Source organism: Perca fluviatilis, chromosome 15, assembly GCF_010015445.1.
Source record: "Perca fluviatilis chromosome 15, GENO_Pfluv_1.0, whole genome shotgun sequence".
NCBI classification, from domain to species: Eukaryota; Metazoa; Chordata; class Actinopteri; order Perciformes; family Percidae; genus Perca; species Perca fluviatilis.
In genome coordinates this window covers 15925991-15943571 of record NC_053126.1, presented here as the reverse complement: position 1 = coordinate 15943571, position 17581 = coordinate 15925991, and the positions used below count along the sequence as shown (strand labels likewise).

The 17581-nt window shown below is 46.0% G+C and overlaps 1 protein-coding gene across 6 annotated transcripts in view; it reads left to right on the top strand.

Moving 5' to 3' along the window:
* Nucleotides 1-17581, top strand: part of adgrl1a (adhesion G protein-coupled receptor L1a) — a 96177-nt gene that overhangs the window by 46614 nt on the left and 31982 nt on the right. For 5 of the 6 annotated variants that reach the window (XM_039824840.1, XM_039824842.1, XM_039824843.1 and 2 more), the window contains 3 exons: nucleotides 7375-7588; nucleotides 8731-8840; nucleotides 15062-15076. In XM_039824840.1, coding sequence (XP_039680774.1) covers nucleotides 7375-7588; nucleotides 8731-8840; nucleotides 15062-15076 — 339 coding nt within the window. The remainder of the gene's footprint in view (nucleotides 1-7374; nucleotides 7589-8730; nucleotides 8841-15061; nucleotides 15077-17581) is intronic. The other variant, XM_039824841.1, reaches the window with a different exon arrangement.

The window sequence follows — 17581 nt, the reverse complement described above, 5'->3', positions numbered from 1 at the left end:
CATTCGTTCACAGTGTTAGTGTACGTGTGTTTGTGCATGTGTGTGTGCCCATTTTGTTTGTGTGTTTGTGTTTGCTTGTAGTTGTGTGCGTCAGTGTATGTTAGTATGTGTACATTGATTTGTGTACCGCAAACAAGCTCCTACATAAAGGATTGGGGACTGTGTTCCTGTTTGTGCAGTCGTGTGATAGCTGCCTCTTTTCTCTCAGGGCCTAGCTGCATAACTTTGAGGCTTTGTAGCCATGAAGGACTGTGTGTGTGTGTGTGTGTGTGTGTGTGTGTGTGTGTGTGTGTGTGTGTGTGTGTGTGTGCGCGAGCGTGCGTGTGTTAAAGCATGTCATGAGCTCGAGAATGTTTGCATTTGCTTCTCGTGTGTTTTGGGACTGCAGATTGATAATTACCAGCAGCAGCTTACGGCTGGCAGCCAAGGGGCAGGGAGTGTACAGAGGGGAAGAGAAAGAAACACTGGAGGAGGGATGGATGAGTGGAAAGGCTGGTAACACTGTGAGAGGGGGTGAAGGAGGAGAAAAGGATGTGAAGGAAAGAGGGGAAAACTGGAGGCAAAGGGTCAGGACAAGAGGGGGGAATGGAGACATGGAGAGAACGAGGGGAGGGTGAAGAAGACAGGTGGGGAGGGTGAATGAGAGAGTTTCCGGGTGAATGAAATTGGATGAGGGATCGAGGGATGATGCTGAGGTGAAAAAGAAAGAGGAGGAAACATGCAGTATTTGCGTGCACACTGCATGTGAACAAGATAGCATACAAGGATAGGAGAGATTCAGTAGATTGAAATGCAATTTTAATTCACAGATTTAAAAATTCAAGGTACCCGAGCACCTGAAATGCTGCACACAGTGGATACCTACTTACAAACAGATCGATCAGCTAATAAACATGCACAGAAAAAAAAATCACACAGGCACACACACTGTCAACAAGTCCAAGCCTTTGGCTTCGCGTAAAAGGAGGTTAATTAAGTGTCTAATGCAGCGGCAGGGATGGGCTTTGACACTTATCTTTCCTAACTGGTCTCTGGATGCGACTTGCAACTCTTCTAAATGCACACACACATCTTTCTGACAGCAGGCCTTGCATGGTACTCACTCAGCTCAGCCCCCACTCTCCTTCACACATTATTTCTCACACGCCCTCCTTTTTCGTATCACTTTCTTCTCTTCAGTCTCTCACCACCTTCCTAACTTTTCTCTCTCTGCTTCTCTCTCTCGGCTCTATTTTCCCTACATCCCTGTGGCTGTTTCCCTGCATCACCTGCAGTTTTACTCAACCACAATGTTTATATGAATCTAGGTCTGACTCACTGTCTGCTGTCCTGCCTCTTGTGATATGTGCTGGGAACAGAGAACAGAATGGAGTTGTGTTGGGCCTGTAGCACAGCTCCCATCCCTGGGGAGATGAGGGGGAATATTTTACACCGGGTGAATCTCCTACTTTTTTAGGCAGGCTGATTTTTATTTCGGGCTATGCTGTTTCCCCCCACTGAGGCGCTTTTATTGCATAATTAGGCGCCAGGGCCAGCAATGAAGTGGTTTGACAGTATGAGCACGTCCCGTCTCGCCTCCTTCCTCAAGTTTGTGTGTGTGTTGCTCTGTCTCAGTGGCTTTTTAACCGCTTGTCTTAATCTCTCTGCTATGCCTGCTAGTTCCCCCGACAGCAAAGTTTATCAACACACACACAGTTCTTGAGGTTGAGGGTGGATGGAGTTTAGGGCTTGTGTGTGTTTGCCTGCAATACTTTTGTGCATCATTGCAAATGCATGAGTATGGGTTGCATTAGGGTGTGTGTATCCCATTTCCAATGGGGCCATGTTAAATTCTCTTATGAATGATGTAATGTTATGGGCTGTACTGTAATTCAGTTCAGTTAGAGGACTTGGCTGCTGAGCTGTCTGTGCTGAGTGGAACAGAACAATAGGAGGTCCTCTCTCCCACAAATCTTTCTGCCTCACTCCTCTTATGTCAGTGACCTTGCCTCTGCAAAGAACGGTCGTCATGTTCATCTTATGCCAGCATCTAGGTTGATGGTTTCTGTCTTTTTCTATTGTTACCCTGTCTAATTTTCTCTGCCGTTCCATTTCTCCTTCCCTGTGTGTTGGCTTTACTCAGCTCCATCACAGTGAATGTGTGTCATTTTGGCGCTGCTTTGTGTTCTGACCTTATAGCACTACCGGTGACTCCCCATACAGTCGCTCCTCATCTCCTCTCCTCTGTCTCCTTCGCCTGTAGGAGACAGGTGGAGGAGTCAGAGGAAGTAAGATAGCATCCCAGCTTTTAGGCCAGTGTTACCATCCACAAACACACACACACACACACACACACACACACACACTGCCCCACAGGCTCAAACAGCCCCCACCCCACCCTCATGTTAGGCCTTTAGGTTTGTCTCAGGATGTCACTTTGTCACAACTCCTCAGCTTGAAGGCTGCCTAGATGTGACAGTTCTGGCCGCATCGCCTCAGCTTGTCTGTGGTGACAGGCCATGCTCCAGCGAGTCATTACGCTAACTCGCTGTGCTAAATGAGTCGCTAAGATACAGCTCTAAGCTGATAAAGTACTGGAGAAATTGGTCGGGATTATTCTGTGCTAGAGAGGGATTCCCGTCACTGAGACCTCTCAGTTCTGTCCAATGACTGTAACATTACTTCTTCTTCTTTTCCACCTTTACTAAAGAACTAACTTGAAACTCATAATGGAGTTAGCTTGTTTGGCCAGAGCTGAATTCGATGGCATATGTAGATTTATGCAGTATACTTTAATATTCCACTGCTATGTCTGGGAAAAAAAAAAGAGGATACTCATCTATTAGCCTTAATGCCATTTAAAGTTGATTTTAGGGACAGTGATATAACAAGAATCCCATCTCATCAGAAGCATGCCCAGGTCTCAACTACTGCTTGTTGAGAATGTTCTCTGGCACTTTGCTTCAGTGCTATGCTAATGAGTAACATTAGGAAATGACTGCTGGAACAGACAGTGGGGCTAGGGGCTGATCACATGTCGGCCCCCGAAAGACAGTCAGCCATCCAGCTAACAAGTAAGCCTTAGGGCCACAAAGCTCCACAAGTATAATATATTATTGTGATTCCATTGCAAAGTTCCTATCACAGTCCCTGGCTACCTGCAAGGCCAAACCTTCTCACACAATTATTTTTGAGAAAGCACGCTATACAATGTCTGTGATAACACAGTCCAAGGTCAAATTGCCAAAGATGTTGAAATCAAAGTGCTTTCATGCTTGAAAGCACACTGCTGATGATAGAACGTTTTTGCACCAGTTTCAATGTAGAGAAATCTTCTATGTCTATTCATACTGTGAACTTTTTAGAATTCTAAATGTACTCTCTCAGTCACGCTTGCTGTAACAAACCAGATTTTCTTTTCTCGATTGTTGGTCACAACTCTTGGTTGTAGGTCATGTCTCCTTATCTCAAAATGCTGTTGGATCTTGGCAAACATTTGTGTGTGTAATGGTAGAGAAACAATGAGTGTGTGTGAGTTTTTTAGCCATATTATGTTCTTGTCTGAGGGTCCACACATCTATCCACCCTCAGGCTTTAATTACTATGTGAGGATACTGAGTCAAATCCAATCAGTTCTCTCTCTTGCTCTTAATTTGTATGGAGCTTCTATTATGACGCCAACCGCTTCAACCACTCACACCAGCTGCCCTGGAGTGACACCAGGCCCCCTGTCTCTGTGTGTGTGTGTGTGTGTGTGTGTGTGTGTGTGTGTGTGTGTGTGCGTGTTGCGTGCGTGCGTTGCGTTTGTGTGAGAGAGAGAGACCAGAGAGAGAGATAGAGAGAGAGAGAGAGAGAGAGATCTGTCTTTTGAACACTGCCACGTCTATGCATATCAGCTTGTCTTTTATTATCAATATGTGAGACAATTGGTAACCATTTCTTGTGGATGACAGATATTAACACTGTTTTATATATCAGGGGAGATGAGTCATAGTCTCACAGTGAGGGATTAGATCTACCTATACATATGGCTGCTGCTAAGAAAGACACTTGAGTGAGTCTGATAGGCATGACTAAACGGCCACGTGTGTATGTGTGTGCATCTGTGTGTGTTGGCTGAAGAGACCCTGAAACCTTAATGGATTCCTGCAGAGTGAAGGACAATTGTAGCCCATGGCCAGTCCAAGCTTATCCTCTGCTCATCTCATCTCAGCTCAGAGCCAGCCCCAGCTCCAGCTAGGCCTCAAGCCATCTGGCTGACACACGCACACGCACGCACGCACACACACACACACACACACACACACACACACACACACACACACACACACACTGGATCCATTGAAGTTAAGTCCCACACTTGTTTGCCATTCAAAAATCTCTGCGTAAATTGGTATGTGAGGTACATCTTGCTGTATTTACACGGTGAATTTCACCTTAAACCTGGAACTTGTCAAACAGTGTAGGTGTGAAATATGAGGGTGTGAAATGTGATACACTATGACAAAAGTAAAGAGTTGAAGGGGTGCCAGAAATAGGCTAGTTATCATGGTTGCTGCCACCATTAAAGTGTACTGGCTTAATAATGGCTGTGCTGAATTTATGGCTAAATATATACTGTAACAGCTGGGCCAGAAAAAGAAATACTTGCACAAGATAAGGGATTTAGGCTCATACCTAACAATCTGTGTATAAAGGGACTGGTGATTTTTTTTTTTCAATGTTTGCATCATTGTGATTCAATAGACTCTTTATATTTAGTTTGAGCCTTAAGCACATCACAAACACACCATTCTTGATAAGTGTAAGCTCAGTTTGACTAAATAAACACTTGGCATGTCAATATCTAGTTGAGGGGGAGCTACAAGCAATATATCAGACATAACAATCATGGTAACAAGCTGAAATTCTTTTGCACAAACACAAGCTGATCATCATAACTTATAGCAATTAAATGGCTCATTATTGATCAAAAAAGTGCAGAATATCTGTACTTATTCTGAACTGTCAAAACAGCCTTTTACTAACTAAGCTAACCAATAGCCAAGAAATTAAATTAAAATCCCATGGAGGGGCTGTTTTGCCCAAGCCCTGAGCTCTTCCACTGTAGATATTTGTATTAGCGCTCAATGGCGTGGCAGTTATAGTTACCGTATAAAGCATCTTTGGTATGTAAAGTATATTTAACGTGTGGTCTGCCCCCTCTGATAGGGGCTAAGTGGACTGAGTGTGATCACTCCTGGTGGCCCCCTTCAGTTTTACACTCCTCTTGGCTCACTGTGTGGTTTTAATTGCTGGCCAGCTGTACGCTGCTGTGTACTTACACCACAGGGTAGTTAAGGGAACAAGGCCACACACTGACACTATGCATTGTAATCTCACTGCGACACCAGGACTGTGTGTGTTTGTATGTATGTGTGTATGCATGCATGCATGCAAGTATGTGTGTACTTGACTGTGAACGTGCACACTCGTCTGCCCTGTACGTTTGCGCATGTGCTAATTTGTTTGTGTGGGTTTTTGCATTTGTGTGTGGATTTGTTTGTCTGGCCTCGCCTGCTGTTTGCATCTCCGTGTGCTTTAATTAGTATGCGCTTTTGCATCTAGGCCTTTGTGATTTGGCACTGGCACTGCATGCTGGCGAGGCATAAAAGATTTGAAGTCTGTCTGTGCAAGTCATTCAGCCTTAATGGCGTTAGTTACACAACTGAACTCAAGTCCTCGCTGCATAAATGGGTGGCATTTAGAAATATGAGCAAGTCCGATGGCAGTGAATCATGTAGCGCACCACTGCAGAGCATGTCAGGGATGACTGACATTGACATTGACCCATATGGGCACTCCTTCTGAATGGACAGTGGCTGAAACCTAAGCAGTCCTAGCTCAGTGTCAGGAAGGGAAAACAGCCCCGCTCTGTGGGTTTCAGCACTAACACAAGTGGGAGAGAGGGGCTGACTCAGTGCCCTTGTCTGCTGCTGAGCCTGTTCTGGGGGGATGCTGTGCAGTGAGAGCCTCAGTTTACAAAGAACTTCTAAACTCCAGCCTGCTTAAGTGGCTCAAGCACTGCTCAGTTTAGATTTGATAATATGCCCACCATCAACCTAATATGTGTCCTGTCCTCCCCAGTGACAATAGAGAGGAGAGCTCAGTTAAAGCCTTCTCTTTCAGGACAGCGGACAGCTCTGCATCGACTGGTAGATGGAGAGCTGTCTGCTGATGCAGCTCCAACACTTGGGATGTTATTCTCTCAAAATAAGTTTTGTCAGTTCAGGACCATGGACAGCAGCTCTCATAGTCGCTGGCATGAGCCTCTGCACAGAGAAACACTGGCTGTCCTTTAATGCCACAGAGACCTTTACTGCCAGATCACTTGCCTCTACTTCTATTCTGTTTCTGTGCCTCTGTCTCCACCTGTGCTGGAAGCTATAAAGCTGGCAGCCATTTTGTTATGTGTGTGTGTGTGTGTGTGTGTGTGTGTGTGTGTGTGTGTGTGTGTGTGTGTGTGTGTGTGTGTGTGTGTGTGTGTGTGTGTGTGTGTGTGTGTGTGTGTGTGTGTGTGTGTGTCTCTGTGTCTGTGTTTGTGTGTTTGTGAGGATGAATATAGAGGAGACGTTGGATAGGAATTCAGTTATAGAGAGAGCTGGAAAGACAACAAGTGTCTCTCTCACACCTCTTTGCAGCCCTCTTTCATGCCTCTCAGCCTGGCTCAGCGATTAACCCTGAGTACCCTGCTGTCCCTGCTGACTCTTCTCCACACAGAGCCCTGCTGCTGGCCTCAGCAGTGCATTGACTTGCCTCTCAGATGGCTGATTAACAGCAGTTGTTGTGCAAATGGTGTACACACCAGAGGTGAAGGTGTACACATACACAAATTTTCTTTCTTTGCTTGTTCTTTGCATGACTTCCTCTCTTATTCAGAGTGAACCCTAAGGTGCTGCTCTGACACCTCGTTGAGGTGGAATAGACTAAAGGATGCTGGGAAGGACAAACAGTTCTTCTTTGGTGTGGGGATGAGTATGATAAGCTGCTGCCCAGTAGGAGTTTGTTAACATTTGAAGCTCTCACAGTTTGTTTCACAAGTGGTGCGATATCTTATTGGAGAAGCTTGTAGCTGCAAATGTCATGCCAATATGTATCTGTGATGTTCCAATGTTCAAACTGGATTGCCAGGCTGTGCTTCAACAGTACTGAACCATTACTGCTCAGTGAAGGCAAGTCGATAATAGCTCATTTGTGTTTTACATGAGGACAATAGGAACCACTTTCATTCTGCCTGCTCTTGTCAAATACTACACATCATTTTTACAATGTGGTCAAATAATAAAGTGCCTCCTAAAAGTATTAAGATTCATTGAATTATCAATAACTTTACCTCTCTCGCTCTTTCCACTCCAGCTCTGAGCCGGTCAATGATGCCCTTCGGCTTGATGCGTCGAGAGCTGGCATGTGAAGGCTACCCGATCGAGCTGCGCTGCCCTGGAAGTGATGTCATCATGATTGAGACAGCCAACTACGGCCGCACCGATGACAAGATCTGTGACGCAGACCCCTTCCAGATGGAGAATGTGCAGTGTTACCTGCCCGACGCCTTTAAGATTATGTCACAGAGGTAACTATCGATCTGTTTGGATCTTGTGTTTGTAGCGAGTCAGAGCCAGTTATTGGCCAAGGAAATAAGATATTATTTTACAACTATTTGTCCAGAATTTCCTACTTTTCCTCCTGTGGTGTTGATATATTGTGTGAAATACTGAACTCAGCATCCTTGTCCCTGTGCAGAACGCCTCTGCATCTTGGCGAGACATGCATGTGTATGGTGGTGTATGTGTGTGTGTGTTTAGTTGCGCATACTGTACGTGCGAGAGTGTGTGTATGTGAATGTGTATGTTTTGTTGCAAGAGTATTTGTGGGGCTTCCTACAGCTGCTCTCTGTGTTTGCGCTCAGCATTTGCTTCCTCTGAGCTCAGATCAATGGAATTGCTCTCCCTGCTATCCATCACACATGTATTGGAGGCACAGGGTGCTAGCTTGGGGAGCGAGGAAGGGTGGGGAGGGGTGTAGGGGAGAATAAGGGGGTAAAGGAAGCAGAGCGACTGCTAGAAATGATGGGATGATAGAGTGAGTTCAGCAGAGACTTGAGATATGAAGGGAGTGAGAGACAGCACAGGGGAGAAATGCTAAAACCTGGATAGAGAAGGATTATGTGATCAGAATGAGTGAGTGCATGTGTGTGAGGACGTGTATCTTTTCTTCTGGCTGTTTCTCTGGCTGTGAAAACGTGAGAAGGCATGCAGCGATGCTGTTTAGATATAGGTATGTGCATATGAATGTTTTCCTTGTGCGTGTGGTGTAGAGTATTTGCCTTAGCCCCTGTCGTCCTTCCCTGTTCTCTCACCTCTAATTGCTCCCACTCACAATCCCCCAGGAGAGGAACCTCTTACGTCACTCGCCCTCTCTCTGTCTCTTCCCTCCCTATTTCCTTCTCTCTATCCTTCATCCCACTCCTTTTCTTCCGTCCCTCCCTCCCTCTCTGTTTCCCACCTCCCCTCGGGTGCAGCTGTCACATGATCTAGTCTAGTGTGAAATTACTCCCTTCCCTACCGTTCTCTCAATCTTTCAGAGCCTGAAGATGTTTTTTCTGTACCCACTTCTCTTTGTCTTTCTTACAATGGCACTCGTCATTTTTTTATCACTTACTTCCTCCATTTTCTTTCTTTTCTCCCTTTCTTCCCCGTCTGTCTACTCTCACAGGTGTAATAACCGCACCCAGTGTGTGGTGGTAGCGGGGTCGGACGTGTTCCCAGACCCATGCCCAGGAACCTACAAGTACCTGGAGATCCAGTATGAGTGTGTCCCCTACAGTGAGTACTGAGACCCTGTCATCTCCTCCCACCTCCCCAATCCCCTCACCCCATTCACCGCCCCTCCCATCCCTCCCCTTACCCCTCAACCTGAACCTACTACCCCCCAAAAACCCTCGACAAATGACATTCACACACTTACACATGCACACTTGCTTTCTATGGCTTTTTTCGACACAAGCAAAACAAAACAAGACAGACAATCATCCTCACCTGCTCTCTCTCTCTCTCTCTCTCTCTCTCTCTCTCTCTCTCTCTCTCTCTCTCTCTGTATCTCTCGCTCTCTCTGTATCTCTCTTTTCTTTCTCTCTCATTTACCTACAATGCACAGACACACACATGCACACACTCACACAGAGCGCTAAACCTGTTTTCTTCATCGACAGAGAAACGCAACAGTAGCTGAGAGGGATTTTCACATGGGGGATGGAAACACAGGGTCCGATAAGCATTTCACACACACCCCACTGCAAACGTGGGGTCAGCCTTTATTGCCGATCACAGCAGTGTAACACACACCGCCCCAGACTCGCACACTGATTGACCCAGGGGCACGCCACTGCCTTTATCAGGTGTCAAACACCTTTGCTGTCCCTCTGATTTCCAATAAAAATTAAAATTGGGCGCAGTGAGACTGGGAGGCAGGGGGCGTTGTGTATGTGTGCGCTGCACATCACAATAGTAATCTTAACACAAACAGCAAAGGGCTTATTTTAGACCACATGACCTGGAGCGCCACAAATTTTAATGTCCCCATGGTAACGGCTGACATCCTCACGGCACTGCTCGAGCTCCGGGGCAGGTGTGACATACACACACGCCTGCATGCGCACACACAAACACACGCACACACACAAGTCTACCTCACACTCGCAAAAGGGGGACCCATAGTTGCTCTCTTTCTCTCTACCTCTGACTCGTCCTCCCCTGAGCAAGCACGCACACACAAACGAGCACACTCACACAGCCAAAGGAGCAGACACAGAAAGGATTATATGGTGTTGTGTTGATCCTCGTTCATGTGAAAATCTCCGCTCAGTCTCCCCTCCTCCCTCTCATGTATTATTACTCTGAGCATTGATCCCCTTACTGTGCAGGAACACCTGGCTGGAGGGGAGGGGCAGTGGCGCTCCCCTCCACCGGGCAGAAGCAGAATTGGGATGCAGGAAGGGGTGGAAAGAAAATTGAGGGTGCTGGGGTGGTTGAAATTTGGGAGACATGGATCTTCTTGGGGTGGAGGGGCTGTTTGATTGATCAGGGTGATTCTCTCTGCTTTTTCCTCAGGTACAGTTGTGGCGAGCCACGGGTTCGAGTCGCCGCCACGCCGCTAACCTCCTTTGGTCTCTTCCTCTTCTTCATATTCTCCTCTCATCTCTTCTCTCTGAGGTCTCTCACTCATCCTCCTTTTTCGTATGATCTCTCACAGTCAATATCACCTATTTTCAGTTCATGTCTCTTCACTCTTCTCTTTCTATATTCTGCTTTTCTCTCTTTCACCTCCAATTTACACTCAAAGGTCTTTAATCTTCATCCATTACCCCATTGCCCTCATTCTTCTTCTATTTTTACTCTCTGTCAATCAATGTATCTTATCATTCTGTTCAGTCTCTTCCGCTGTCTCTGTCGTTTTTTTTTCTTTTACAGGTGAGAAAAATATTCAAATATCCAACCATCCAGCTCTGATGGAGAGGCTCGGAGAAACTCAGGGACTTCCAAGCACCTCTTTCAGTCTTTGCCCTTTCTCTGCTTTGTGCTTTTGTGCCCTCGGTTTACATTTTGAAAGACTTTTTTGAAATTTTTGAGTTCATGAGTTCGCTCTCGAAGTGCCGATGAGCTGAGTGTCCTGTATTGCACTGACGGATTTGACCTGTTGTACTTTCTCTTTACTCTGACTCTACATGCTTGAAGCATTCCCTTGTTTTCGCGAGGCAATCAAAGGGATGATTAAATAGCTGCTGACTTGCATTTTTCCATCCCCTGTTTGAAAAAAAAACTTTTGTTGATTGCATCTGAAGTATGGCGCAGCTTAGAAAATTGGAGGCTGATCCCTCTATGATGAAGAGTCCTGCCTGTTTGAGGTGACATAGAAGAGCCAATTACCCCTGTCCTCTGCCACTCTCCTGCGCAGGAGAAACAGGACCACTTACACACCAACAAGAAATAGAAACAAGTATGCACACATGCGTATGCACACAACTTATACTGCGGGCTGCACTACATGTTTGTTCTCATCTGACAAAGTAAATATGACCTGACACATTCAGACTCAGAGCTGAAACTGTTCATCCCAAAACCTAGTCACCGTCGCACCACACGCCACTCAACTCGGCCACTTTTAATTACCAGGAGAGGGGGCGCGTCGCTCTCTTCAGTTCTGCCTCAGCAGAGATTTGTCAAGATTAATTGAATTTGCTGCTGCTAATCGCTCTGGTAATGCCCCATCGTTCACGTCTGGCTGGGAATGCTGGGGACTCTGGCATCACCCAAGGCTGACGCATGTTTTTCATCGGTTGTCTCGACAAAAGGTGAACAATAGAGAGATGATATGTTAAGGTTGTGTGTCATAGCAGCTGAGATGGTGTGCTGCCACGATGGCTGTGTGATGTTAGTGTTTGACAGGGTCCTCTATGTGCGTGTCACACAGGCGCCATGTTACCAGTCACCTGAAACGGCAAAGTGACAGCCGGAGCCGAGCTGACACACACACACACACACACCTCTGTCTGCTGAGCTCAAACATGGGTCCAGAACGTGTGTGATTGTTGCTGCTCGTAGGATCGCCCTGGCAAAATACAACATGCGCCAACAAGTCAAATCATATCTCATCGAGCCAAAAACCCTGTTAGGCCTCGCCGCCATATAGCATTGTTTTTGCCAGCCAGAACAGAGCAAGACAAAACGGCTCAACAGAATTCTCATTTGGCACTGTCACAGCCTGCTGTAGACTGCTGGATTCCATTAAAACATCACAGATTCATGCATACAGCTGCAACGTGTATTTACTGCAGTGGAAACCCTACACTGCAGTCTTAGCACAGATGTACACTGAGTCAAAGTAAATCTACCCTGCAAGAAAACTCTACCTGTCCCCCCTCTTCCTCCAGAATACAGTACTACATCATTATTGACTCCTAATGCTCCTGATTCGGGCCATCCATGCTAGCCATGCCAGAGCCATTAGACTTAGTGTTGTGCCTCTGCTACTTCATCAGCTGTGATTTATCTTGTTGATATGCAGAGTGCAGGTAGCTGAAGAACTGCCTTTAAAAGTGCCTGCTCAGGCAGTACAGAAGAGATTCTACAGAGCTCCTTAGGTAACTCCATATTCTCCACCTTTACATTTATATATTGTGGTTCTGCCACTGTTTCACTTAATGAAATTGATTCTTCCCCACAAATGTATTCAACGCTGCCTACTCATTACGAGACATTGCTTTTTGGACACAAAGCTGCTGGAAATGATAGTAGACTTGTTGGGAAGATTTTGTTAGTAGAAGGAATAATGGAATTCTTATAAGTTTTTTGACGGGAGGAAAAGGAAACACTTTTTGTAAAGCTGAAAATTAAATTCTATTAATATGTATAGGGGCACCATTAGACGTGGGACTCATAAATGTTTGGTGAATGAGAAGCAGAAGGCTTTTCTTAGGTTGTGGAAAGGAATGACTCTTTACCATGAAAAATGTAGAGAAAAGGGAAGGAAGAGGACGGAATAAGCTGGAGAGGACACACTATCTCTCAGCACAGTGAAAGAGACAGAGGAGGCTAAGTTGTCCTGCAGTACAACAATGTGTGTGTGTGTGTGTGTGTGTGTGTGTGTGTGTGTGTGTGTGTGTGTGTGTGTGTGTGTGTGTGTGTGTGTGTTTCTAGTTGTACTCATTAGTGTGGGAGTAATTGATAGGGTTGTAGAGAGCGCTGAGCAGAGTGATTAAGGGGAGAGAGGGCACTGGCTTATTTCTCAAAAGGGCCCTGAAAGAGAAATGCTGAATGAATCAGACAAACAACCAAGGTGGCCTTAAACTAACCTCCTGCTCACTGTGAGGACAGTTTGATGAGTTTCTGTCTCTTTTCTCTGTGTATATTTGTGTGTGTTTCCTTAGGTACGTGTGATGATCTTACGTGTGGCTTTGCTTCGTGTCTATTTTTCAGGACAACTAAGAGCAGAAGAAATGAAGTCAGCAGTCTTCCACCGACCCTATTCTTCTTCTCCCACTTTCTGCAGCACTGAAGAAGTTTTCTTTCTTTTTTTCTATCTCTCTCTCTCTACAGTACATGTCACCGCTGTGCATCAAACATGTCATTTTCCCCGTGTTCAAGAAAACATAGTCAGTGGTACTTTTATAACCTTTAGAATATCATATTTTGAGGACAAGTGGACAAGCTCTGCTGTCAGTAGATGCCACTCTGAAAAAACTCCATATGTTCCCCCCTGCAGTTGTTTCAGTGAGGATGAAAGCTCTGGATGCTCTCTGGTCGGTCCCTTCCTACCCTAACCTTGGAGCTAATGATTGCACTCACAGTTGGTGGCAGGGATGTAATACTTTCTTGCCCCCTGCCCCATCTTCACAGGACTCGCATTCATAGCTTTGCCATGTTTACCCCTCTAGGCTGAAAATGGCTACCAGGTCTTCATGGAGGTTGTTTGTCCAGTTTGATCTTGGCATACAAAGATAAATGATCAGTGTTGCTGCTGATACTGATGCTGCCTCTGCTGGATTGCTGCCAAGATGCAAGGCCATCCCCCACACAGATCAGGCTACTGCTGCTAACGCTCCCTTTTTAAATTTTTATTTGCTCGCTATTTGTCTCTTTACATCTCTCTCTCTTGCTCTCTCTCACCTTTTTTCTTCCTTTATGGGCAACCCTGCAAGGTGTCGTGACAATTTCACAGGGCTCCCCGGAGACATCAGACTTACCACGACACATACACGACAATCACGGCCGCAGCGGGGATCCACCAGCCATGTGCCTTTTGACACGTCTTTTCCCGAGAGACATGACGATCCACTCGCACAACACTTCCGCCCCAGCAAACACAGATGGAAGGCATGTGCCAGCGCTGTAATGTGAAAGGCAGAGCTGAGATCCTTGATAGCTTCTCCTCGAGTGTCCAGCTGCTCACAGACCTCCCTAGACGAGGCGACACAAGCAGGTGCTAAACAGCGTCATGGATGTGGAGGGAGCCACGCCTTACCTGCTCGAATCAGCTGTGGCCATGGTGTGACTTCAGCAAACCATTCGTGTGTGATGAGCCCGCTAGACATTTCTCTCATCTCTCTGTTGTCCCTACCCTGTTTTTTTCTCCCATTCCCCCGATCTTGTCTCTTGGTTTCTCTCTGTTTTTCTGAGGCGTTCCACTCTGTCAAGCCCTCCCTTTCCCCTGTTGTTTGTTCTCTTTTTCTTTGATGAGCCAGCCTCGGCCAGGCACGCCGGCAGCTCCCTATTGATTGGCCGGTCGATGGGTTGAGTGTTATCGCTGGCTTCTATAGCGAGCATCCTGACTCTGTAAATTGCGCAAAGCCAAAAGCACCGCTTTCTTTAGATCAAGGGACCACTCTAATGTCAACACAAACTGTACTTGGAGAGAGAGAGGAGAAAAGAGGGATTCAACTATCCCTCCAAAGACAACTAGATACAGATAGACATCCTCATCGCCACCTTTCCATCTACCATCTCTTTCCCATTCTTTGTTTACTTCCACAGCTAAAGAAGACTACAGCGCAAAGATGCTCTCCCTTTTGCTCATTTCTGTCCCCAACAGGTTCCTGGAGCTGTACTTTGGGGCGTAAGGGAAAGTGGGAGGGATGTGGCAATAAGCGGGGTGGAGGTGGGGTCGAGAGTGTGTGGTTGGGGGAGGATTGTGTTGTTGGGGGGTTTATTGATAAAGCTGAAATTAAATGGAAATTAATTTAAACCCAGGTCAGGCCATTTTCCCTCCTCATTTTCCATTTGAGTCATCCTTTCTCTGAGTAGCCAACCATAACACAGACAGATAACTTGCTTTAAAAAAAGAGCGAGAGAGAGAGAGAGAAAGGACAGCATTTTATTTAATCTCAATTTTCTCTTTTTTCCTGCACCTGTTTTTCTTTCATTCTCTCTACTTTCCCCCCTCTCTCTCTCTCTCTCTCTCTCTCTCTCTCTCTCTCTCTCTCTTTCTCTTCCTTACTGTCTTCCTCTTTTCTCTTTCTATCTCCTTTCTCCTTTTTCCGATGCTTGAATAGAAGTGGATCAAAAAGGTAAAGACCACAATGAACATAACAACCACAGCTCGCCCCTTCCTCCCTTCCCCTCCTCCCTTGTCTTCCTTCCTCCCCCCATATCCCCTCCTAACCCAGCACCTTGTGTAGTGGTCATGTTTGATGTTGATATCCCTCCCTTTTCTTTCTCAATCTCTACTCACCTCCTCTGCCCTTTTCTATCTATCTCTCTTTGAACTATAACCAAAACTCTAAAATCCTTTTAGATTTCTTCCTTGGTTCTGATGACACCAGCCTGACCTGCACGCACGCACACACACTCACACAGGCACACAAAAATGCATCATGGGAGGCCAGTCCAGTATCTATGAGAGATAAACGAGATATTAACTTCATTCCTTTTCTGTACGGCGTAGCACATCTCAGCCTGAACTTACAGACAACATACATTCATATCATCTCATGGATGGCAAATCTCTCTCTTTTTTCAATTCCTTTCCAAAACTATCTTACACTGTTGGCTCTCATACACCTAACAATTCACATTTCTCATTACATTTCTCAAGTATCTTTCTACTTATTTTGCTTTTGAGATTTATTTGTCCCTTCAGATCTAAGAAAAAAAATCCTCTCTTTACTTTACTCAGCTGATCCTTATCTCCATACTGTATCTCTACCCATCTTTTTTTTGGTTCTCAGGATAACACAGTAACTGGCCAAAGTTGCTCTCAGTATTATTTTTACAGTATCCCATTTCCAGGTGCTTCAGTGTCCTCTCATTTTGTCTCTTCCTTTTTCAATTAATCACACTTCCATTTAACTCTTTTTCTCTCACTGTCCCCTTACTTCTTGTTTTTTTTCTGTTGTCTTTCTCATCCTCCCTTTCTCTTCTTCTCTTTCTCTCGCCTTACGCAGATTGGTTTATCTCTCAGATCACATCTGGCCATCACAAGCAGCTGCAGGCTCTTTTGAGTGGCTCTTACACTCCTCTTCGACCTCTGTTCTCCCTCTTCCCCTTTCTTTCTACAGTTTGTCACTGCCATCTCGCTGCTCTCTTTATTACACATGCACTGTGAACTTGTGCCCCCCTTATACCCGTCCACATCAGTCAATCCCTCCTGGTTCCTTATGTGTTCAATGAGGCTCCGGAGGGGGAGGAGAGGGGAGGGGATAGCGGAGGGAGGTGTATCCCCTGTAGGGAGTGCTCCAGCTTCTTGTAATGGCCTCTCTGCAGCAGCATGGCCTCGCTTCAAGCACTCCTAAAGAGCCCCAATCAGCATGGCTAGGCACCTCAATCACTAGCTTCTTAAAGAGGAGAGATAGACCTGACCCATACCCAAGGTCAAATGAGAGTAGTGGCCATCAGTGCCAGAGTCCCAATGAGCCCTAACTCCCTCTCTCGGGTCCTCACCCTCGTCAACTCTCTCTGAACCCCCCACCCCTACTCACATCTGTCTCGTCTTAAGCCATTTCCCTCTCTGGCCCCATGGCTGGATCCATATGTTGGAGGAATTAACTCCTATAGAGGTTGGCATTAACTGGTTTATGGACCCCTTTGTCTGTCGTTGTGTCCATGGCTTTTCATTAACATGGATCATTGTCTCACATTTTTCTACCACCGCAAGCAGCCATTTTAGCTCACTCTCCCTGCTTGCAGTGGAATTGCAAGCTACAAAATCCTCCTCTTCCTGCTTCCGCCTCCCCCAACTGGTTATTTTTATTTACTACTCTTCCTCCCACTAATACTAAAGAAGAATACCCCTTTCCTCTGTATGCACTGACCCCACCTTAATCCATCCATCACTCCACTGCTGCTAAACACACTTCCTTTCTCTGTTTATGGCTGACTTAACATTCCAGACTTGTGTCTTGTCCATGTCTGTCAAATTAATCCTCAGTGATTGATCAGCTGATTGACAGATTTGGATTGGGATGACGTGCACGCGCAGTGATGATGTCACATGCGGGAGATCCTGTTTAATGAATGTCCAACACTCTGTCAACCTACCTACTGTTAGGCTATTTTAAGACTATGTCGGCGTCAGCCATCTCTCCTTCTCACCACTCCCTCTGTACCTTTCTCACCCTTTTTGCTGACAGTCTAGCAGAGTACACTACCACATCATTACTGTATTTTCTTCATCACTGCTGACAGGACCTAACTAGTGTCCACCATACTTTTCTCACCTCCAGTCTGTTAGCTTCTGAAGGAAAGAGGAAAGAGAAGGAAGCACTGTGAGACCACTGTGAACAATCCTGGTGTTTCTGAGTGTGTGTGTGTGTGTGTGTGTGGGGGGGGGGGGGCGGAGCTATCACTCACACAAACAGCTGAACAGAGGGATTGAGTGAGAAACCACTGCATCGTGTGACAGGAAAGCACAAAGAATCACTGGGAATGGAGAAAGAGAGGGAGAGCAGTCGCTATAGTGACGATAAGTCAGGCAGCATCGCCTCATTAGGAATTACCCACCACACACAAGCACAGTCATGTGACCGAGGTAGTGCAGACACCCTATTGGGTGGATTGACTGTACATGCAGAAGT